Genomic DNA, 24194 nt, shown 5'->3' with positions numbered 1-24194 from the left:
GGAGGGGTCTGCCTCTTTTTTTGCTCTCTCCCTGTCCTCTGCATGTGGAGGTCACTTGCAGATGTTACCTGGGAAACCTCCCGAGGTTGTGAACCCACAATTTTCTGTTTCTGAAGATGCACTAGAATTTGAGCATTTCTGAATGTTAAACATATTCTGCAATTTTGTGTCCTTATATAAAAACTTCATGATAAATTTATGAATTTCTGCAATTGTGTGTGAATATAGCTAAGGAATACTTTTGAAAAAAAGGTTGGAAAGTGTCCTTTTTATATTGATCTGTTGCACGTTAAATTGTGACGTTTTGTTTGTATTTGTTTCAGAATCGAAGCAAACGCTTGGAGAAGGTCCATGTGGTTATTGGACATAAATCATGTGACTTGGATTCTCTCATTTCTGCCTTCACATATGCTTACTTTCTAGACAAGGTGAGGGGAAAGAAGATTATGCTTTTTATATTTGAATTATGATGAAACTCATAAGAACAAACATTTTCTGGAAAAACGAGGAACGCATTCACTTAAATTTCATGTCCTGTTTTATTGTGGCAGAGAATATTGTGTTATAATCCATTACACAACAAATATTTATTGGTCACCTACATATGTTAGGCATTGTCTAGTTTTTTCTTATCTACTTTCTTCATGAAACATTATTTCAATAAGATCAATGCTTCCAAATACAAATTTTTTAAAAAATATATAGTAGTTGTTTACTTTTGTGGGAATTCAGAGAACTAACAAAGGTGAGGGTCAGAATTTCCTGTTTTCCTTTATCGTCCTTGTTGGTTAGTCTTCCTTTTGGGAATAGAAAAATATATGTGTGAACGTTACATGAAATACAGAGCATATTGGCTGCAATTTTCAGTAATAGAGGTACGACATGTCACATCTATAGTCTGTTCCTGTCTTTTAGCCCTGACTTTGCCAGCAAGGTCAATCTCAGTTGGTGATAATCTCCCTTGAGTGAGAATCTTTGTACCCTGTGAAGTCTATAACATTCCTACAGAGGTGGAAAAGACCTTTTAATAAATTGTTTTAAATTTTCAATTTCATAAAATTCATCAGCCCGTGATAATGCGTCACCTCAAAGTCTAAAAAAGCACATGATGAGTGTCTTGGTGCTATTTCCAATTTCACAGAATTTTTAATTTTCCGGAGTCTGATTTGTTTTATTCCAATCCTGTTTGGATCCTTGGCTCTGAGAGTAGGCATAGCTGATCTCGAGTGATTTAAATTCACATGAAACCCAGTCTTCCAGAATGAGCTGTGGGTGGCAAGAATGCCTTAGGGCAGAGCTGACAAAAATGCCAGGTTAAGTATTCTGATCTCTATATATGGACTTTATATCAAATTTGTCTTAGAATTTGTTGAACTTTACAAGGGAGATTAATTGGCATAAGGAGATAAATGTGCCTATGTCAAGACATGCATATTAAATGCTTTAATCCTATTAACTGGACTCTTTGACTCCTAGAAAAGAAAAAAATGTTGTCTGTCCTGAGAACATAGAGTTAACTGAACCAGACTGGGTTTCAGACCGATAGTGATATGGACTCTTAAGGAAATTATATAATAACACCATCACCACCAACTGCAACGTCTTGAATGAATATAACACGAGACCAAAGCAGTGGGAAAGTAGTTGTGATAGATAAAATGGATCTCTTCTCTCCTTCTACGGCTCTCCATTCTGCATGCGGACAAATATGGAATTACTGAAGGGTCACATCCTGGAATTTGTTCTATTTCTGGGCATTCCTCTTAGTTTACTGGGCCCTGCCCCTGACCAGAGGTCTGCACCTCCATTTGAATTTTTTCCCCGAGAACATGGTGACTTTCTCTGAGAGTATTAACCATAGAATCAATGCAGAGCTTTGCAACTTCCCATGTATGACTCCATTTAAATACTTTTCACTCTGGTAGGTAAGCCCCATTCTACAGATGGGTTAAACTGAGTTTACAGAAGGAAAATGGCTTTCTCCAAGTCACACAGCAGAGGCTGGGGCTAGAACCTAGTTCTGATCCTAACCTCAAAACAGGTCCTGCCCCAGGATAGCCTTAGGCCACATGCACTTGACTCAAGTTTCAGTATCAGGGGTTTGATACAACTCAGTCAATTAATTAGAAAAAATAACTTGCCATACATGAATTTCTAGTGATTATTGCACCATTGTGATTCAGGATTAGCCTGACAGGTAAGAGAAAAGGTACTTTGTTGGAATGGCTTTTCGCTTTGTGTACTATAGCAGTGGGGGATTTATTTATTTCACTCAACGAATATGTATTGAATGCCTACTTTGCGCCAGCCTGTTTTATGCAGTAGGAAATACAACTGAACCAAAAAGACAAAAAACCCTGCGGCCTTTTTTTTTTTTTTTAAGATTTTATTTATTTATTTGAGAGAGAGAGAGAGAAGGAGAGAGAGACAGAGCCTGAGCAAGGGCAAGGGGCAGAGGAAGAGGGAGAAGCAGACTCCCCGCTAAGCAGGGAGCCTGAAGTGGGGTGCTACCCCAGGAGCCCCGGATCATGACCTGAGCTGAAGGCAGACGCATAACCGACGGAAGGCCCCAGGTGCCCGGAATCCCTGCTTTCTTAATGCTAGGAAGGGAGATAGATGACAAAGGTATTAAAATTGTGAAATGAGCGCTATGCTTTGACAGAGCTAGTGATGATGTGAGAACAAAGTCCATTTACTTTATGCAAAAACTCAGTGTTACCAAACCCTACCTTCTCTGAGTGATATTTGGGGTTTATCACTGTGCATTCATAGTGATTTTTAAAGGCACCTTTATTTTTAACAAATTCCTATAGAAAATTAAGTGTATTATTGTGAATCTGAAATTCTCCAACTCCTACCCCTCTCCTGTTTCCCCTTCTTATCACAAATTTTTAATAACAGATTTGTTAGTAATGTGAATTTTTTAAAATAAGAAATTAACAGAAATCACAATCTGGTAGTTTGTGGGCCAGATCTGGCTCATCAACGAGTTTTTGTTAACCTACATAGTATTTTCAATTTAGAAAAATAGATGGTAACAAACATCATGGATAACAGCCCCGAATCTAGATTTCCAGCTTTTCTTAATTGAAAGATTCACCTATCCTGGACTTAAAATTTTCATGTGTAAACCATTGGCTGGAGCTGAATGGCAGGCATCCCATGTAGATGGGACATATATGCCGTCCTGTGTCACCACAGTCCTCATCTGTCCGGCTGCAATCATTCTAATTTTCTGCCAATTCCATAAAGACATGAATTTGTTTCCCCTGAAAAGGAGAATGTGCATGTGTATGTGTATTTTTTTTTTAATTGTCGAGGAGTTGAAATAAGACCTAAAAAAGTAACAAGAGGTTAAAAAATATTAGGGGCCATTTATCTGCCGCTAATGCCCTGCTAATTGGGTTCAGGAAGAGCTCATTCTGCCTGTCATGTGGGTGAGTGAAGCCAGAAGACTTTTGTTCCCTTTACTGTTGCCCCCGGGCTGGTGACAAATGGAGTTGTGCTCTTTCCTCCTGCTGCTGGTGGTGATTCAGTCAACTCTTTTCTTCACAGGTCAGTCCACCTGGGGTCCTCTGTTTGCCAGTGCTGAACGTACCAAGAACTGAATTCAATTACTTCACCGAGACAAGGTTTATTTTAGAAGAGCTAAATATCTCTGAATCATTCCACATATTCCGAGATGAAATTAATCTGCATCAGCTCAATGATGAAGGGAAGTTATCTGTAACACTTGTTGGCAGCAACGTGCTGGCCAGGTAAGGCTCCGGAGGGAGGTTCGATCCTTGAACCAAGGCTCTTATGGGAAGTCTCACTTTGTTCAGGATTTTTGTGACCTAGGGAGATTGCATGAACAGCAGAGGACATCAGAAGAAAAAGAATATTTTTTCTTCTCTTGTGGCAAAATGTAGGCTATCCTACTCCTCCCTTTTGCCTTTTCTATTTCAAATATGACATCTTTGAGTGGAAAGTTTTCGTAGCAGTGACCAAAATTATAGTTTTGAACCATTTCAAACAGTTTATAATAGCAACACAAACAGTCCTAGGTATTGATGCAGTAATTATGTAATGAAAACTGAAATTAAACACTAAAGAAAACTGAAAGGTTCTTAAGAAAGATATCTCACTGGTGAAATGAAAAATCATAGGGACCAGCTATGAAAGTCATCGATCATTGGCTCATTCATTCACAGCATTTGATACCATAAGAGCAGGATGGATTTTTTAAGTTCATGTAGCTCGAACTTGTTCTTTTATGGATAAGAAATCTGAGCCCCACTGTTGCAAGTGACTTGTCCAAGGTACCCCATGCAGTTACTAGAATAGTTTGGATTAACCCTGGGTCTTCTGCCTCCTTCAGTAAGTACTCAGGAGTTGCTAACTGGTACAAGAATCTAAATGTGCATAAAGAGGAATGAGACAAATTGTCTGCCTTCAAGGACTTTCCAACCCAACACAAAGATGCTCTTTCGATAAGCTCAGTGGTGCTACCGAATGAAGAGTCACCAGGGAAACACCTCTAGTTTGAGACAACAGTTTTTTGCACACTTTGCCAATTTGCTAATGGTTTAGGACATTAACCAGTGGGTATTGATGTGAGTACACATGAAAGAAAAACTTGTACAATTATCTAATTTTTTTATTCCACCCTTTTTAGGAAGTGTATTCAGGTATGAATACGTGGTAATGCCAATCATGCCGTTCATTTGTTATAAAGAATTTTGAAAACAGTCTGCTTGCGTGGGGCTGTTTTTATCCCCATGCCGTTTGACACGTAAATTCTTTTGAATATTTATTTATTTATTTATTTACTTATTTATTTTTAAATACTACCTTTCAGGTAATTAGTTCTTTTTTTTTTTTTTTAAAGATTTTATTTATTTATTTGACAGAGATAGAGACAGCCAGCGAGAGAGGGAACACAAGCAGGGGGAGTGGGAGAGGGAGAAGCAGGCTCATAGCGGAAGAGCCTGATGTGGGGCTCGATCCCATAACGCCGGGATCACACCCTGAGCCGAAGGCAGTTGCTTAATGACTGAGCCACCCAGGGGCCCCTCTTTTGAATATTTATGAAACAATTGTTAACAACTGGCTAAGAGTTACTGGGAGTTTATTTGACTGGCTTCAGTTATCAGGGCTCAGGATGGTCACCTGCTTGACGAAATTTATGTGTTAACTTTTTCAAACCGACTAATGCAAGTATTGCAAAAAGCCAAAGGCGTGAACTATGAAATGTGTGTGTCAGTCAGAATCTTTGGAAGAGTTTTGCTCCCAACGAAACTGAAACACTTAAGCTGGTGTTGGGACTGACACCGTGAACTCCAGCTTTAGGACTGTTCATGAAGCAGAATGCTTTCCAAAAATAAATCGCAATCTCTACTTCCTTCGTTGCCAATCATTTGTTTCTGGCAGATGGAAAAACCAACGTCAGTCTTAATCACATCTTTCTGCCTTCGATAAAGCCAACTTACCTCACATATAAAGGATGACGGTGGAAGTAACTCAGCCTGTAGTAGCTTTTCTCCAGGTGCAAATTCTGGAACCAGATTATCAGAGTTTAAACACAAGTTAGTCTGCTTACAAGCTTTGCAAACCTTGGACAAATTTCTTAACCTCCTTCTGCCTCCATTTCCCCATTTTTAAAATGGGCGTTTTACTAGAACCCATTTCGTAGGGTCATTTTATAGTATAAGACGTGGTGATATTCTGTCTGGCCTGATGATGGTGTCTGGCCTGTAGCGGAGGCTCAGTAAATGTTAGCTATTATTAATTATGGTTATTATTATTATTACTATTTTCCAATAGCAAAGCAGGAGATAGAAGTGCTGAGGTGTGAGGGGCTACCTGCTAAGACTCTTGGGGCGTGAATTTGCCGAAATGGAATGTGAAGGCATATCGAATAAGGGTCCTCTCTTCTGAGTCATGTGAGCTTACTCAGATTTTTGGCTGTTGAGAGGAGGTCATTTGTGCGGGAGTAGGGATTACATACTTCCAGAAAGTAAGAAAATGTGCCATATCTCTTTGTCTTCCTCTCCTCCATTTGCTTTACAGTGAGGACAAAGTGTTAGAACCGGCGGTTGTCAAAGTCATTAATCCGGTGGAGCAGAGCGATGGCGGCCTTGAGTTCCGAGAGTCTTCCTCTTCGCTTGTGGTGAAAGAGATTCTCCAGGAGGCTCCCGAGCTCATCACCGAGCAGCTGGCTCATCTCCTCAGAGGTGAGAGATGGCTCTTTCTATTAAATACTGGAAGGCTTAATGGAGTGTTTCTCGACTTGCTCATGCAGAATGAGTGTGATCCATTCTTGGGTTAACAACCCCTTGAAAGACCACGGGAAGCTTCATCAGAGAAGCAGGGAGTAAAGAGTTTGTTAAAGAGTAGCATTATACTGCATATTAAAAATGTGCATTTAAAAATAGCCATGAAGGATCTTTGCTGTTTCCCTAGACAGGAGTTTTAAATGGAACTGTTGCAGCTCTGTCGGGGAGCTGGGATGGCTCCTCCGGGCGGCCGACAGCTTCCAGACGTGATTCGGACCCCACAGCGGTAAGATGCGGGGCCAGAATCCGCATCCTCACCTTGAAATGTCGCCTGATACTTGTATATGCTTGGTTTGTGGAATACTGCTTGGATGGCAAAATAAACACCTTTCATGTTGATGATTGTGTGTTGGGGCTTTTATAGTCACCTTGTCAGCTCATTGGCCCCCATCTTGTAACATTTCCCGTCCTAACTCAGCCCTGTGTTCCCAGCATTTCGTCATCGATTATCCTTTCAGTATTTTTCATCTCCATCCATGGAGCCCACACTGCTTCCAAAAGGGCTTTCTAACCTGGAAATTGTTAGCTGACTGTGGTGGCACAAAGTTACCACAAAAATTCAGTATTGCCTCACATAGAACAGCTTTGGGTGTCGTATAAAGCTTTTTTTCTTTCTTTCAATAATCCACCTTGAGCATGGTAGACATGGGTTTTTCTCAGAAGTATTTAACACAAGAAAGTGAAAAACAGTGATTAACAGACTGAAAGAACTTTTTTATTTTTATTTATTTTTTTTTTTTTAAAGATTTTATTTATTTATTTAACAGAGATAGAGACAGCCAGCGAGAGAGGGAACACAAGCAGGGGGAGTGGGAGAGGAAGAAGCAGGCTCATAGCAGAGGAGCCTGATGTGGGGCTCGAACCCAGAACGCTGGGATCACGCCCTGAGCCGAAGGCAGACGCTTAACCGCTGTGCCACCCAGGTGCCCCTGAAAGAACTTTTTTAAATGGAAGGAGATGACCAAGAGTACGTTGACACCGCTCTTTTGAAGACACTTTCCTTCACTTCCTGTCTCTTCCACAATGTGGAGAGGAAAATGTCCCAAAGTTATGTAGGTCCTGTGAATATTTTAGAACTCATGGCCCCAGTAAACCTGTTTTCAATTTTTTCTGGCAACGGACAGCTATAAAAATGCTCTGTGGGAAACTGTGCCCTCAACTAAACCAAATAAATACGAATCATTTATCTCTGTGACAGAGCAGAAGGAAAAGAAAGGTAATTGGGGATCCCAGCCAAGAGAGAAGTTGTTTGACGGTGCGAATGTGCAGTGCAGGCAAACACTAGAGAATATTTTGTTTGAATTTCTTGCAAACTAAGAAGCTTGGTGTCTTGTTCAAGAAATACATGCATTGGGGTACCTGGGTGGCACAGCGGTTAAGCTCCTGCCTTCGGCTCAGGGCGTGATCCTGGTGTTATGGGATCGAGCCCCATATCAGGCTCTTCCGCTATGAGCCTGCTTCTTCCTCTCCCACTCCCCCTGCTTGTGTTCCCTGTCTCGCTGGCTGTCTCTATCTCTGTCAAATAAATAAATAAAATGTTAAAAAAAAAAAAAAGAAATACACGCATTGTTTAGCAGGAAAGGAAGGTAGTCCGCGAATCGCTCGTCATCCTGCTTTTCTGTAGATAGTTAAATCAGAGCAAACTGTGATACATCGGTACGAAGGTATAATTTTGCTGTCGATGATGATAATAATGATGATATTCAGATTTAAGGAATTAAAACGGATGCAGACCCTTTTATGAGTGATGTTGGTTTTAGTCAACAGAGCTACCAAGAACCAGAGGTATGGTAAAGGGCCTTGTTTTTTCTTATCATTGGAGGTTTTTCTTAAGGTTGGGCTTGAAATGGTATCCTGTAGGAAGTTGGCAGAGTAGGGACGTCACTTGATTGCTGCTTGGACATTGGGATGTAAGAGGATGAAGTGCCTCTACGTGCAAAGACTGCAGATATAGATACTGTCATGAGAGAAAGTCCAGGGTCACAAAGTCTGGAAGGTGGCTTACTACAGTGAAAAGAATGCACTGGAGACCTTTGGCCAAAGTATGCATGTGTGCATGTGTAAGTGTGTGTACATGTGTGGAGAGGCCACAGAACATCACTGAGCAATTGTGCCAAGAAGGAACTAAAGAATGGGGATCCAAGAGGTTTGACTTTATTTTTTTTTTTAAGATTTTATTTATTTATTGTCAAAGAGAGAGAGAGCAAGAGAGAGAGAGAGAGAGCACAAGCATTGGGAGCGGCAGGCAGAGGGAGAAGCAGGTTCCCACTGAGCAAGGAGCCTGATGCAGGACTCGATCCCAGGACCCTGGGATCATAACCTGAGCCGAAGGCAGACTCTTAACCAACTGAACCACTTAGGCGTCCCAAGAAGTTTGACTTCGGCTCAGGTCATGATCCCAGGGTCCTGGGATCAAGCCCCTCGTCTTGTCGGGTTCCCTGCTCAGCGGGGAGTCTGCTTCTCCCACTTCTTCTGCCTCTGCCTCTCGCCTCCTCCTTGCTCTCTCTCTCTCAGATGGTTAATTAAATCTGAAAAAATAATTATAATAAATAAATAAATAAGTGTTCCTAAATCTTTAGTAGGTATCAGAAAGGAATCAAGTCGAATTTTTCAATATTCACTAAACTCAACGTTAGATTTCATAGTTTTCCAATCATGTATTAACACCAAACCAAATGGGAGGCTTTGGACGTGCCTGTAAATAATTTTAACATTCCTTATTTTCATAACATGGATAGTTCTCTGTCCGAAGAGCTTTCTCTATAAACAGGTATGTTATTTTATGTTTTGGGGTGTTCAAAATAATCATTAATTTGACACACAATTCTTGAGTGTATTTATGCATTTTTCTAGATCTTGAAGGAAAATAAAATTTCTATGCACACGCTTGCCACAAAGAATTTTGAAAAATGTCTGTTTCCAGATGTCGTGAGACTAAATATTTATGGCTGAGACTTGGAAGAGTTTTTTTAAAGTGTCTTAATTAGATCTCTTTGGGGGATATATTATTATGAACTTTGTACCCCCAAACCCTGAATTTACTATGAACAAAGTACTTAATCAATTTGATTGTTCTTTGCCTTTCATTCCCGTGGTCATATCCTAGAACACGTCATGCTGAGGCACACTGGTGTGCTGTAAATGGATTTCAAGTGGGCCATTGATCCCCTCAGTCCCTGGAAAGGACCCTCAGTATGCCTCCTAGCCACTATGCTGGGGGGAAAAAAGGGTAATTTTCAGTGTGTTCCCTCATGTGTGAGAGTTTGGGCCTATTCTTCCTTAGTCTTGCTTGGTTAGCTCCTTCTCCCCTGTTCAACTTCTGAGTATTACAGTGCTGTCTACTTTCATCCTGGGACATTTTTTTCTATATGCTATTCTTTTTTTTTTAAGTTTTTATTTAAATTCCTGCTTAGTTAACATACAGTATAATATTAGTTTCAGGTGTACAATAGAATAATTCAACACTTCCATACATCACCCAGTGCTCCCCACGACAGGTGCACTCCTTAATCCCCATCCCCTTACTTCCCCCATCCCCTGCGCCCTCCCTTCTGGTAACCTTCAGTTGGTTCTCTGTAGTTAAGAGTCTGTTTCCTGTCTATATACTATCCTTAAGTGGCCTCATTTCATTCTGAGATTGTAGATCTCTCTTTAGCATATTCCAGGTTCGTCTGCAGTGCCCATGTGACATCTTCACATGCATGTCTAACTAACACCACCACCTAACCGTGGCTGGAGTGAACCCCTTTAGTCCCCTGTGCCTCCAAAGCTGCTTTATCTCAGCTTTGCCATGTCAGTAGAAGGCACTGCCAACCACTACTGTTTCCTCCAGCCACAATCTAAGATGATTCTTTCTATTTCCTTTCCTCCCACATTGATCTGTCAGCCAGTCCTGCTGACTTTCCATCTACAGTGTAACGTGAATCTGTCCACACTCCTGTGATCACTACTGGTGATGCTCTTGAAGCTGCCATTCTGTCTCTTCCAACTAATGCAATGGCCGCCTGAGTGTTGCCCTCTTCCCTCCATAAAAGCTATTGTTCATGAGGTAGTCAGAATGGCCTTTTAAAGGTATAAATCAGTCGTGTCAATCTCCTGCTTAAAATCCATCGCATTCAAAATCCAGGCACCGTCCCCAAGCACCCAATCTACAATATGACCTCTTCCTTGCCTGCCCTGACATGTCATGTATTCCTCCCTATCTTTTCCCTTTGAGTGTTCCAGGGATGGGGCCCTTCGGTCTTCCAGATATGCCAAACTCTTTCCACTCTTAAGGATCTACATAAGATGCCCCTTCCTTCTGGAATGCTTATTTCTATCTAATTACCTTTATGTCTGTCGCAACTTTCTTCCTTCCTTTTGCTCTTTCACTCCAGAATGCAAGCTTCACGAGAAAGCAGACCTTCTCTGTTTTGTTCACTGCTCCGCTGACATGTCTCTGGTGTCTGGAACAGTGCGTGCCACATAGGAGGCCCTCAATAAACACAGTCATAAGATGGATTATGCACAATTGTGTATATACCTTCTATTTTTATGACGGTGTTGATTTAGTTAGTTCTGTGAAATGAGATTATCCATTTCATCCCTGCCCATCCCTCCAACATTCTTAATGTCCAGAATTTGGACATTGTTCTTTGCAGTAATAAACCCTCTTCTTATTTTTATTTTTTTAGCTTTTAGAAATCCTAGTAGAATTTGTTCTGTTATTTTGCAAGCCTTTGTTTTTATTTTCATCTTTTGGTTGTCTCTCTCTCTCTCTCTCTATATATATATATATATACATAGACATAATTGTATATATACTTTTTAAAAGATTTTATTTATTTATTTATTTGAGATAGAGAAAGAGCTCAAGTGAAAGAGAGCACAAGCAGAGGGAAGGGGAGAGGGAGAAGCAGACTCCCTGCTGAGCAGGGAGCCCGGTGCAGGGCTCGATCTCAAACCCTGAGATCATGACCTGAGCCGAAGGCAGATGCTTAACTGACCGAGCCACCCAGGCGCCCCTGTATATATAATTTTAAACCTTTCATGGAGTATAATACACATACACAAAACAAGACAAAACATAAATACAAAGCTCAGCGAATTATCACAAAAGGAACATCTTTTTAACAATTACCCGGGTAAAGAAATAGACCGAGAAGACCTCATTGTGACCCTTCTCATCACTACTCAGTTTCTCCTTAACTGAAGGTAACCAGTCTGCTTTTTATGGCACACACTTCCTTGCCTTCCTTTATACTTTTACTACCCCTTGTCTGTACCCCATAATACCATGGATTGGTTTTGCCTGTTTTGAATATTATGTAAATAGAATCATATAGTTATATTCTCATTGTTATGAGAAGTCTGCATTTATATTAAATATAGTTTGGGGCACCTGGGTGGCTTGTTGGTCGAGCTTCCAACTCTTGATTTCAGCGGGGGTCATGATCTTGGGATCCTGAGATCTAAACCCGTGATGGTCTCTGTGCTCATAATGGAGTCTGCTTGAGATCCTTTCTCTCTCTTTCTGTCTCTCTGCCCTTCCCCTCTGTACACACATGCTCTCTCTCTCTCTAAATAAATAAAATCTTTAAATAAATAAATATATGTAGTATCTGTTTGCATAAGTCAATCATCTATCATTTATCTGTTTATTATTCATGTCCTTCTCACATAGAGTATATGAAGTGGTTTACAAAAATGCTTGCAAATATAATAAAACAGGGGAAAAAAGTCAGAGTCAGGAAAAACAAAAATGTGTCAAGAAAGGTATAAGATCAAGATAGAATAAGAATATTGAAGGAGTAAAAATAGTATTCAATCCAAAACGTGGCATATGAGCCTCCTGGAGCCACTGAAAAAATAAAAAACAAATACATTGTAATATATATATCATTACTAAAACAAATACATAGCCCAGTTCCTTCTTTAAAAAAATCTAAGTCTAAAGTATTTTTTCCCTCGCATCAGTCTTCTGGAAAATACCCCTGATAATGTCATAGACATCCTCCAACATCTGTAGTAACAGTTTATGCAGGAACTGAGTGCAATGTGTCAGATATTTCCCACTCCCCAGTCAATCAGGGCAGCGGTGGTGTTTTAATCAACTTCACTGTTGTTAGTCTAGGAATCTGATTTTCTTTTTTTTTTTTTAATAATTTTTATTTTATTATATTAGTCACCATTCAGTATATCCCCAGTTTTTGATGCAATGTTCCATGATTCATTATTTGCATATAACACCCAGTGTAGGAATCTGATTTTCTGTTCTAAATTTCTTTTCTCTCCATGTTGCTATTTTTCTCTCAATACAGGAAATAAATCTTTAAATTCAATCATGCTGGAGTCTTTTGTAGTCTTACACAGAAAGCTGTAGATATATATTGCTGTTTGTCTTGTGGGAGAGTATCATATTCAAATATTGAGGTAGAACCTGGATATTACGGATGTTGTTAAAAATCATTTATATACCAATTAGAAGTAGGCATTGTGTTGCCAGGGTAGAAATAACCTGCTGTGTTTCTCTAATAATCTCCCTTGTCCCTGTGCCCTCTGGGCCGCAGCAGGACAGTCACGGGTAAATGTCAACAGGTGACTCACTCATAGCCAGTGTGTGTTCAGACCATGCAGGGGATTTAATGAGGTCCATGTAGTTTGCATTTCCTTCAATTAATACATCTGACAAAAGCTAGGTCTTGCTGTGGTCTTTTAATAAGACATACTTCAAACTTGGAATTTCAAGATCCAGATTATTAGCATCACGTTCATCTGGAAAGAAGCAGACTTACTTCCATAGATGACTTTCTAATTATTTGTCTAAGAAGAGCATGTGTTCGTTCGGACGGGATGGTAAACGACCCTGATTTTTGGAAATGTCTTTTTATTTCTTTCCCTTCCCCCACGTCTGTTTTTGCTGTCGTGGTTCTTTTTTCTTTATTTTCTTTCTCCTCTTCTGCATTTCCTTTTCCTCTCTTCCTGCTCTTTTTTTCCCCTTCCTACTCTACGCTTCTGCGATCCTTTTGTTATCATTTTCAAACAGGCTGCAACCTGCACCTGTTTAAAAGTCACCGTAGACAGTCAGAGTGGCCTAAAGTTGGTGTTTGGTTTTGCCCTGAGTTTTTGCCAAAAGCAAACGATTATGAACCCGCCAGAATCCTCAACCTGTGTTCTTTAATTTCCCCAGAGGTGTGCACTACAGGACTATTGCCAAATTTAAGGTCCATTAAATTGCTGAATCATCGCATTGGGGATTTGGTGCAGGCACGCATGTGTGTGCGTGTGTGTGTGTGTGTGTGTGTGCTTCTGGGAACCAGCTGGCAACGAGGAAGTTGCAGCCACTGATTACCAGTCGGGTTTCCATTAAAACCACACTTCCCCAGAAAGGCCTGTCACATTTATTTGTAGAAGGCCTTCACAGAGCCACAATTATGAATAGTGAAACAAGCAATGGCAATTGTTCATCGCTTAGGGCGTAGAAAACCTATGCCCTAGGTTTTTAAGAAACACACTCTCTCCTTTCTATTGGCAGTTCCATTTGAACTTTAATAAAGAATAGTTGCTTGTTATTTTAGTAGCCTGGATTAACGGCTTCAAAAAAGATCCTTTTAAGGAGGTCAAATGGGAAAGGAGCAGTGCCAGATTTTTTTCTTGCTTTTTTTTTTTTTTTCTCCCTCTCCTGCCCAAAGAGGGAATCATTTCTCCCAGTGAATCATCTGTCTCCCGAAATGGTTACAAAGTCCAAAGAGAATTTCATCCATCCTGTTTCGCTGAGGAAGAGGGACAATCTGTGTTGGGGGTAGAGGAAAGAGATTACTTATTATTTATTTACTTAATTTTTTGCTAGATATAAAATCAGAACAGTTTCTCAACCTCAGAGTTCTTATGCCCTACCAAGATGAGCCTTATTCTTAATTCAGACGTTTTAAATGTATAAGATTATTAAGCACTTGAGTAATATGCTTCTTTTTTTATCCCTTTTCAGGCAAAAATGTGAGCTGTTCTATTTTCGATCTTTTTTTCTCCTTCCTTCTCCTTCCCCCACCCCGCCCATTATTCATTCTTTTATTTATTTATTTATTTATTTGTTTCAGGGTGAAAAAAAGAATCAATCCCAAGTGAAAGAAGGAAAGAGGTTTAAATCCCTTCTTTTCTGCTAAGAATTTATCATGCAGAATATGCCTTTACTGTGGTGAATGTTTTCCCCAAACAACTTCTGACTTCATTAGATCATGTTTAATATTAATGTACTGCAATTGCTTTTGGCAAGAGGTCCTTCACTTTGCCATTCTTTTGAACAAAGAACATTGTGGTTGATTTTTTTCTAATGGAATGAAATGTTTGTTACAGTTTTATTGTAATTGCTTTCTTTGTTGCTTCTTGTTAATTCCCCCTGGCCCGTGAATAGCCAGGACATTGTTGGATACATGTGTATGGACTTAAATATTTTTTGTAGTTCTGCAGAATTTGCTGGAAGTTAAATCAACTCTTATTCCAAAAACAGCTTTAATTTTGCCAGGAGGTGCCTTTGGCTGCTATATATCCTGATATTGATATTTAACTAAGTATATAGCTAATGTGAAGTAGAAAAATTTGCTTCAGATGAATCATTGAATAAAGTTGGGCCATGGCCATTCTTATGCAGTAAAAACAACTAAGTATATAGCTAATGTGAAGTAGAAAAATTTGCTTCAGATGAATCATTGAATAAAGTTGGGCCATGGCCATTCTTTTGCAGTAAAAACAACTGGGAGTATGGTGAGCATCTTTTTGAGTTATTTTTTCCCACTTACATCAGTACATCATCTTTCAAATTGTCAAGTCACAATCATAAATCAGTGTTGGAAGTCTCTTTCATTGACTTATTCTGTAAGACTCTGTTTAGTGCAGTGTCAGATTAATTTCTGAACACTGCTTTTCTATTTTATGTATTTTAAAACTAAGATCCCTAAATCAAAGAAATTAGATTCTTGGTTTGACAGTAAACCAGGCACATTTTTGTGAAATTTATTCCTAAGGATCTTACATTTTGATGCTATTATAGGTTTTTTTTTAATTTTTAAATTCAATTTTGTAATTGTGATTATTTTCAGAAATACAGATTTTGTATTATTAAACTTCTATCATGCAACCTTGCTAAATTTACTTACTATGTTAAGCTCATTTATAGGCTCTTTTTAAAAAAAAAAAAAATTTATTTGAGAGCGAGAGCAAGAGAGAGAGGGAGAAGCCGACTCCCTCCTGAGCAGAGAGCCCGACACGGGGCTCAATCCCAGGACTCTGAGATCATGACTCAAGCTGAAGGCAGATGCTTGATGGACTGAGCTACACAGGCGCCCCTCATTTAGAGTTCTTTTGAGTTTTTATATACACAAGCGTACTGTCTATGAGAAAAGACGGGTTTTATATCTCCTTTTCCTTTCCTTATACCTCTTACTTCTTTTTCTTGCCTCATTGCTCTGGCTGGGTTCACAGTGAAACGGTGAGAGTAGGCGTCTCTGTGTCACCCCTGATTTGAGGTGGAAGGTTTTCAGTACTTCACAGTTCAGTACAAGGTTTGCTTTCTTTATTTGGTTTTCATAAATGCCCTTCATCCAATTAAGGAAGTTATGTTCTATTTCCACGTGGCTGAGATTTTATACGATGATTCAATCCTGGATTTTATGACGTAGTTTTACTACTTGACATCTCCTCAGGTGATCATATGATTTGTTTCTTCTATTAATATGGTGAATTACATTGCCTCGGCCCCTTCCCACTAAAATAAATGAATAAATCTTTTTTTAAAAAGTTACTGTAATAGTTTTATACAGCTAATATTGATTTATTCTTGTCCACATATTCACATTCTCCAGTGTCTTTTTTTCCTTCCATCTATAGCAGTTTTCTTCTTCTTTTACTATTGATTTTAGTGTGGGTTTTCTCTTGACACACAGTTTCAGTTTATTTCTGTGGAGATGTCTTCATTTTGCATGTGTTCACTCAGTAGAGAAGTTTAGATCAGCACTTATATCTGCACTTTGAAGATAATTCCATTGTCTTCTGACTGTCATCATTTTTGATGAGGTCAGCCCTCAGTTTTATTGTTGTTCCTTTGACAGCCATGCTCCTTTTTCTCTGATTGATTTAAAATGTTTATTCTCTGTAATTTTTAGCAGTTTTAGTGTCATGTGCCTAGAGGTCTTTTTCTTTGCATTTATCCTGATTTGGGTTCCTAGTTTAACGTGAATGGTAGGGTGATAGCTTTCACTAATTTTGAAAGGTGATTGGCCGTTGCCTTTTAAAATATAATTTCAGTCCCATTTTCTTTCCTCTCCAAGGGAAACTCCCATTGCATGAATGTTAGACCTTTTCTCCATGTTCCCTGGGTCCCTTATGCTCGTTTCTTTTTTTTTTTTTTTAAAGATTTTATTTATTTATTTGACAGAGATAGAGACAGCCAGCGAGAGAGGGAACACAAGCAGGGGGAGTGGGAGAGGAAGAAGCAGGCTCATAGAGGAAGAGTCTGATGTGGGGCTCGATCCCATACTGCTGGGATCATGCCCTGAGCCGAAGGCAGACGCTTAACCGCTGTGCCACCCAGGCGCCCCCCTTATGCTCGTTTCTATATTTTTCTATATTTTAACTCCCTTTTTTCTTTCCATACTTCAGTATGGATAGTTCAGTATGGATACTTTCTTCTGACATATTTTCCAATTTACTCATCTTCTCCTCATCTAATCTGTTGTTAAACACATTTTTTGAGTCTTAAATTCAATTATTAAATTTACAGTTAAAAAAATTCCTTTTGAATATTTTATTTATACATTCTCTCTACCTTAATTCTCCAGCTATTTTTTTAAAATCCCCTCTAGTTCCATTTCCATTCTTTGTCTCATGAGTTTCCGCCCCCCCGCCCCGAGTTTTCAGTCATTTGTTCATATTTTTTTAATGTCTGGCAATTTTTTATTGATTGCTGAATAACATACATGAAAAATATAGAGATGAGGAGTCTGTTGTTGATGAGAGTCTTTTGCTTTAGAGAGGATTTACTTTTGCACCTCAAAGGCAGTTAGGAGAGTATCAGATAAACTTAATCTATTTTGTGTTTGAGCTGATTCAAATCAGGATTTCAGTCATCGTGAAGACTAATCTATTTTCGCTTCATCCTTCTGCTATGGCAGACTCAGCAAACTATTTGTATATGGTCAGGTAATAAATATTTTAGGCTTTGCAGACCTACTGGTCTCTGTTGCAACTACAAACACAAAAATATCCATAAGCAATATTAATAAGTGTGGTTGTATTCCAATAAAACTTTATTTATAACATCTGGCAGTGGGTCAGATTTACCTGCAGACCATAGTTCTCCAAACTCTATCCCAGGGTATAAACTCTCCAGGGGCCTCCCCTCAAAACCTGGGTTATTTAACCAACACTCCTTTTCTGTAGATAGATCCCTACACTCTAATTTTTGTCTTACTATTCCTGTGAAATGATTATTAGATCTGTGAACGTTCTTATCTCGTTGGCTACAACTTAGGAATTAGCAAATAGCTAGAGAGGAAAAAACCACACCAAATGTGGGCTCTTAACTTTTAAGATAGTCACCTGTGTAACTGTCTGACACCATCACAGATTTTTTTTTTAAATCTAGTTTTTCTCCTTGTTCTTGGTACAGGTAGTTTGCCAGAGCCCCAAGAAGCAAACGAGGTTTTTTTTTTGAAATTCAGATTCACCATTGCCTTAACAAAGAGTGAAAAAACCATCTTTATGTTTTGGATTCTATGTCAGTAATTGTCAGGCTGAAGGGTATACTCAGAATCCAGTTGGTTACTCTATGCATTTAAATGATAATTTGTCTCGAATCTGTGCACTTCTCCTCATGCTGACTGTGCCTTCCTTATTTCTCATCTAAAACCACTTTCTAGGATGCCTGGGTGGTTCAGTAGGTTAAGTGTCATGATCCCAGGGTTCTGGGACTGAGTCCCACATCAGGATCCCTGTTCGGCAGAAAGTCTCTTTCTCCCTCTGCCTCTTCCCCTCCCCCACTCATGCTTGCTCTCTCTCTCTCTCTCTCAAATAAATAAATAAATAAATAAATAAATAAATAAATAAAGTCTTTTTTTAAAAAAAGTAAAATGGCTTTCTAATTCTCCCTATATGCCCTGTCTAATTCATTCTCTGCCTGGTAGCTGGAGGGATTCTTATAAACATGAATGTGAACACGTTATCTCTCGCTAGTGAAAACTCTTTCTTTTTTTTTTTAAGTAAATTCTGGGCCAACATAGGGCTCAAACTCATGACTCCAAGATCAAGAGTCACACACTCCACTGACTGAGCCAGCAAGGCACTGCTCATGGCTTCAAAATTTTTAATGCCGCTCTATTTCCTTTAGAATATAAAAGACAAACTTTAAGACAGCTTGTAAGGCCCTTCATGACCTTGCCCCTCCACCTCGCCAACCAAATTTTCCAACATTTTTTTTCTGAAACCATACTACCTGGCTCTGATTAATTGCTTTCCGTTCTGTGAGGCGGCCAGAGCCTCTCCCACCTCCCTGTCTCTGCACGCGGTCTACCCGACCCAGGATCTTCGTACTTTGCCTTCACCTTAAGATATCCTTCAAGTCTCAGCAAAAGTTAACTCTCTCTACAAAACTTTTTTTGACTCCTAAGTTCTGGCCTAGATCTGGAGTGCTGTGTATTTTCCCAGTGCTATTTCTTATCCCCCAAATAAAGAAATCATCTGCGTTTACTTGTTTGTAGCCCCTGAACTACTCTGAGGTTCACGGGGCATGACTATCTCTATTTCAGTCTTGAATCATTAGCACCTAGCACAATGCCTGGCCTGTAGTAGGTGCTTACTAGTTCTTTGCTGAAGGAAGGAAGGAAGGAAGGAAGGAAGGAAGGAAGGAAGGAAGGAAGGAAGGAATGAATGTTGTAAATATATTAGGCATTATTTGCTTGTTATTTTGATGTTTACATTCATTAATTCCCCATATAACTTTATAAGCTGGGAAAAAAGTATTATTTCTGTTTTAAAGTGGGCAAGTGGTAACAGGCCAGATGACTTGCATGAGGTTTTTCAAGATGTTTAATGGTGAGTGTAGATCTAATCTCTAGGTTCTGTAGATTTTAGGATAGATGCTGAGATGGCATACTATGGTTTTCTCTCACTCACTACATCATTTCTCCTTTTTCATTCCTACCTCTCTCTTCCTTTTGTCTCCCCCATGACTATCATTAAGGTCAGAACAAAAACCAGAGAGATGGTGACATCTTGATTAATCCATAGGTGTGGGGATTTTTAGAGAGTTTAATCATTCACCGTTAAGCAAAACTTTTCTTTCCCCATGGCTCCGTGTTAGCCTGGGATCAGGAGGCAGGGGAAGGGGATATGACAGGTGGTAACTCCTCCTTTTCAAGGTATGCGATCGTGCATAGAAATTCCAGGAGTGTGTCAGAGGTGGGTCGTTCATGTCGGCAAATTACTTTGTAATCGAAGTCTGTAATTTAGACCCAGTTTGTGAATTCTTATAAATAGATGGTGGTGACGTCAAAGCAGTGTGTGGTGCCTGGAAGACAGAGAGTGGGCTTCAGGTGGTGACCTTGTCAGATTGCTTTGTTGTGGACAGTGGGACTTTGCAGTCGTTTCGTTGTTAAAAGGAAAAAGTTCCTACGTGAAATCAATACCGTGATGAGCGGGAACAGTCTTCTCTGTGGTCTCTTAAAGGGAATAGTAAAGGGAAATATTAAAAAATTTGAATATTTTAAAATAGTTGGCCATTCAGTTCCATTCTGAAATCGTAAAGCAACATATATCATTTTGTATGTTTGTGTGGGAAAAGCTATGCATTTTGTTCCTTTATCCATAAACTCATACCACAAAGTGCTATAGTCAAGGTATGGAGGTTAATACCTGGTGAACAAAGAGGCAGGGCAGACAGTATCCGAAGGGGTTTCTTTCTTTCTTTCTTTCTTTCTTTCTTTCTTTCTTTCTTTCTTTCTTTCTTTCTTTCTTTCTTTCTTTCTTTTTTTTTTTAAGATTTATTTATTTATTTGACAGAGATAGAGACAGCCAGCGAGAGAGGGAACACAAGCAGGGGGAGTGGGAGAGGAAGAAGCAGGCCATAGCGGAGGAGCCTGATGTGGGGCTCGATCCCATAACGCCGGGATCACGCCCTGAGCTGAAGGCAGACGCTTAACCGCTGTGCCACCTAGGCACCCCCCCCCTTTTTTTTTAATGAGGAAAACTTTATTTTTTTTTGTAATAATATTTTTTTATTATATTATGTTAGTCACCATACAGTACATCCCTGGTTTTTGATGTAAAGTTCCATGATTCATTAGTTGCGTATAACACCCAGTGCTCCATGCAATACGTGCCCTCCTTACTACCCATCACCGGCCTCTCCCATTCCCACACCCCCTCCCCTCTGAAGCCCTCAGTTTGTTTCTCAGAGTCCATAGTCTCTCATGCTTCATTCCCCCTTCTGAAGGGGTTTCTAAAAGCTGCCTCTTGAGTGCTACTCTGTGGAGGCCTCTGGTCCAGGGAAGAAGTTGGAAGGCGAAGTATAGATCGAGAGGCCAGAAAACATTATTTTCCTGGTGCGGCTGGAAAGTTGAAGGCCATTTTCATTCATACCTTTTAGGTAGCATCCTTTTCAAGTGGATGACCATGGGCTCCGAGAAGATCTCAGAGAAGCAAGAAGAAATTCTCTCTATCCTGGAAGACAAGTTTCCTAGCTTGCCTCCAAGAGAGGACATTATCAACGTCCTGCAGGAGACCCAATTCAGTGCTCAGGGTGAGTGACTGTCCCCCAGCTCTGTCGCAGCCTCTGAGTAGGGGAGGTTTATGGGATGGCATGTGGCCGGGGCCCAGAAAGTGAATTTGAGGTTGTCTTCCTTTTCTTCCCTATTGTTTGTGCTCGTGGCAGGTTTCCAGGCACATAACGTCGGCTCACCTGGAAGCAGGCAGCTGATGCAGCCTCTCCTCTGAGGCCTTTGTGTCTGGATATATGGTTAATTCACGCGTCTAATGTGCACCCCAGATGCCTCATTACATGAAATCCCTGTGCGGAGTGGGTTCTATTCTGAGAATATGGCAGGAGCAATGTCAAGCACAATGGGATTTCATAAATCAATTAATTTTAGGAAAGAAAAGAGAAGAAAGAAGACAGCTAAGCAGATAAAATTATTCTCTCAATCTCAGCTTTACCAAGACAATGGGTTTCCTGGCTTAATTGTTTTATAATAATCCTAAATAGATCTAATTCACAGAGTGCCTGATACACACCAAGTTTTGCTGGTATACCTTGGCATGGATTATCTTACTGAGTCTTTGTGGCAACCCTGAGAGTTCAGGTGCTATTATTATCCCCAATTTCCAGATTTGAACACTGAGGCTCAGAGAGGCAGCTTTGCTTTCTTGTCGTCACATACACAGTTGGCAGGTGACCAGGCCAGGACTGAAACCCAGACGTAGACGTAGCTTTCTCCCTTAGTTTGGAACCCCCAGGGGCAGAGCCCGAAGCAAAGCAGCTTATTTGGCAGGTGATCCCTGGGCACACTGACGGGGGATGGCGTGGTCTATCAAGCAGGTTAGCTGTGTGGGAAGTCATGCCTTCATCCCGCTAGGGAACCCAAGGAAAGGGTGTGAAATTGCACCTCAGTGTTATCCCACCCGAAAGGGTGCAGGTTGTTAAATTTGTCCATCCAAGCTCCAGGGGCTGGTTGGTAAATTTTCAGGAGTTTTTTGAGTTGGGCGATGTTGGGTTGGCAGCTTGAAATCCACCACGGTGGAAGTATTGACACCACAGAAACCAGCAAACATTACAAATCAGGTTAGTTGCTGATTGTTCAACATTTACCAGCATTGCACTGGACTGTTGAGGGCTACTTGGTCCCAGGAGCTGTGAATTCCCCCAGAGGAGGCTCTGGTGGCCAGAAAAAGGCCTCAGGAAGAGACTCAGGTGCTGGTGTATGGGCATGATGCTGGCGCACACTGTGATGGCAAGATCTGAGCAAGAGTGAGTGGGGCACCGACGCAGCTGCTACCAGTGTATGTGTGTGGATGTACGTGTATTTTGTCATTTACTTTCTTTTTTTTATAAAAATAAATTTTATTTATCTATTTAACAGAGAGAGAGAACACAAGTAGGGGGAGCGCGAGAGGGAGAAGCAGGTGCTCTGCTGAGCAGGAAGCCCGATGCCGGGCTTGATCCCAGGACCCTGGGATCATGACCTGAGCTGAAAGCAGACACTTAACTGACTGAGCCACCCAGGCGCCCCTTGTCATTCACTTTCAAGCCTAGATCAAGCTTTTTTTTTTTTTTTAATTTATTTATTTAATTGAGAGAAAAAGAGAGAGAGAGAGAGAGCCGGGGGGAGGGGCAGAGAGTCTTAAGCAGACTCTGCACTGAGCGCAGAGCCTGACGTGGGGCTTGATCTCATGACCCTGAGATCATGACCTGAGCTAAAACCAAGAGTCGGGTGCTTAACCGAATGCACCACCCAGGCACCCCAAAACTAGACCAAGCTTTTAATGTCACAGTATATTCTATAAATCATTTTATGCTGCAGTATAGTTGATGGTGGCCTTTCGGTCTTGAAGTCAAAGAAAAATATTTCGTACTCTGTCTGTTTCCCTCCCCACACTGCTGTGATTGACAGAATGTTCTAGTTGGGAGGGAAAGTAGTCAACTCTGGTGTCTTAACATACATCTGGGAAGGATGTATGTACTCTACTGGGCTTTATTACGGGTCTTCTCCCCCAAGAGGTTAGGCCTAATCACATACAATATCCTAGGGTGAGAGTTAAAAGTCAAGCCAGACCTTTTCCTATTTTTCAGGGATAGATTTTATTGAAGCGCATTGGTTGGCTGACTCAAACTATGCAGTTCTGGATAATTCAGCCATTCCAGATTATTCTTCCCATCATTTAAGGAATCCAGTGGCTCCAATTGCTAAAGTCTATTACAAGGGTGACCAATTTAATCATGATAGTTTTATGGGTTATAAGTATAACCCATAAATAAATAAAAATAAATAAAAACTCACTTTTTAAATAAAAAGTGCATTTTGAGTAAAGTTACACTAGAAAATATGGGGCCTCAACTAAATCCATCCTGAAAGCAAATTTTGGCCTCGTGAGGTATGACTTAGCTACTTTGCATAATAACGCTAGGTTTTCCTCCTTTGCCCACCTCTCCCCATTCCATTCTCTGCCCTTGTCTGTTATGGGCCTCTAGAAGCTTTTACTTCTGAATGTTTGAGTCCTGTGGCTTCTGGCTCAGTTTGGTTAGTGAGAAGAGTTAGCACCACATGGGGCATGAAGTTCAAGGGAAGGAGAAGAGAGAGGCTGTAGTATTTCTTCCTTGTTTCCTTACTGATTTGATGCTAAGTTTCTGGCAGCCCCTCTCCTCTACTTTCTGTTTCTTTCCTTTGTCCTTTTGCTAGTGTCTGGATGCCTCACCATCCTTCATTCATTTTCTCACTCTCACCACATCTCTGTAAGTGGCATGCCAAAAATCTTATTTTTTCATCATGAAGGGTGAATTCTGTTTCCTGCTGGGAACCTAACTGGTACAAATATTGTCACCAATGTGATTTTTGCCTTCATATGTGTTTACGGATAAAAGAGATCTCGGGGGAGGGGGGATATTGAAATTAACAGGATGAATTCTTTACATGATCCCTTGATATTACCAAGAACAGTTCCCCAAGGGTAACATAATGTTTTCCCCTCTCATCTACAGGTTTAAGTATTGAACGGACAATGCTGAAAGATCTGAAGGAACTGTCAGATGGAGAAATAAAAGTGGCCATTAGTACCGTGAACATGACCCTCGAGGTAAGGGTAGAAATAGTTTTTTGTTTGTTCTTTCGTTTGGTTGGTTGGTTGGTTGGGGTTTTT

General features: G+C 40.3%; 1 protein-coding gene across 8 annotated transcripts in view; it reads left to right on the top strand.

The window, feature by feature from the left end:
- Positions 1-24194, top strand: part of PRUNE2 (prune homolog 2 with BCH domain) — a 249271-nt gene that overhangs the window by 50024 nt on the left and 175053 nt on the right. For all 8 annotated transcript variants that reach the window (XM_087858856.1, XM_087858859.1, XM_087858857.1 and 5 more), the window contains exons 2-6: positions 324-428; positions 3556-3758; positions 6052-6215; positions 20932-21084; positions 24037-24131. In XM_087858856.1, the coding sequence (XP_087714982.1) occupies positions 324-428; positions 3556-3758; positions 6052-6215; positions 20932-21084; positions 24037-24131 (720 nt within the window). The remainder of the gene's footprint in view (positions 1-323; positions 429-3555; positions 3759-6051; positions 6216-20931; positions 21085-24036; positions 24132-24194) is intronic.

The sequence above is a fragment of the Ursus americanus genome, chromosome 34 (genome assembly GCF_024610735.1).
Source record: "Ursus americanus isolate L20-20 chromosome 34, mUrsAme1.1.p, whole genome shotgun sequence".
NCBI classification, from domain to species: domain Eukaryota; kingdom Metazoa; phylum Chordata; class Mammalia; order Carnivora; family Ursidae; genus Ursus; species Ursus americanus.
Note: the sequence above shows the minus strand (reverse complement) of the source record. Positions and strands in the feature narration are given on the sequence as shown.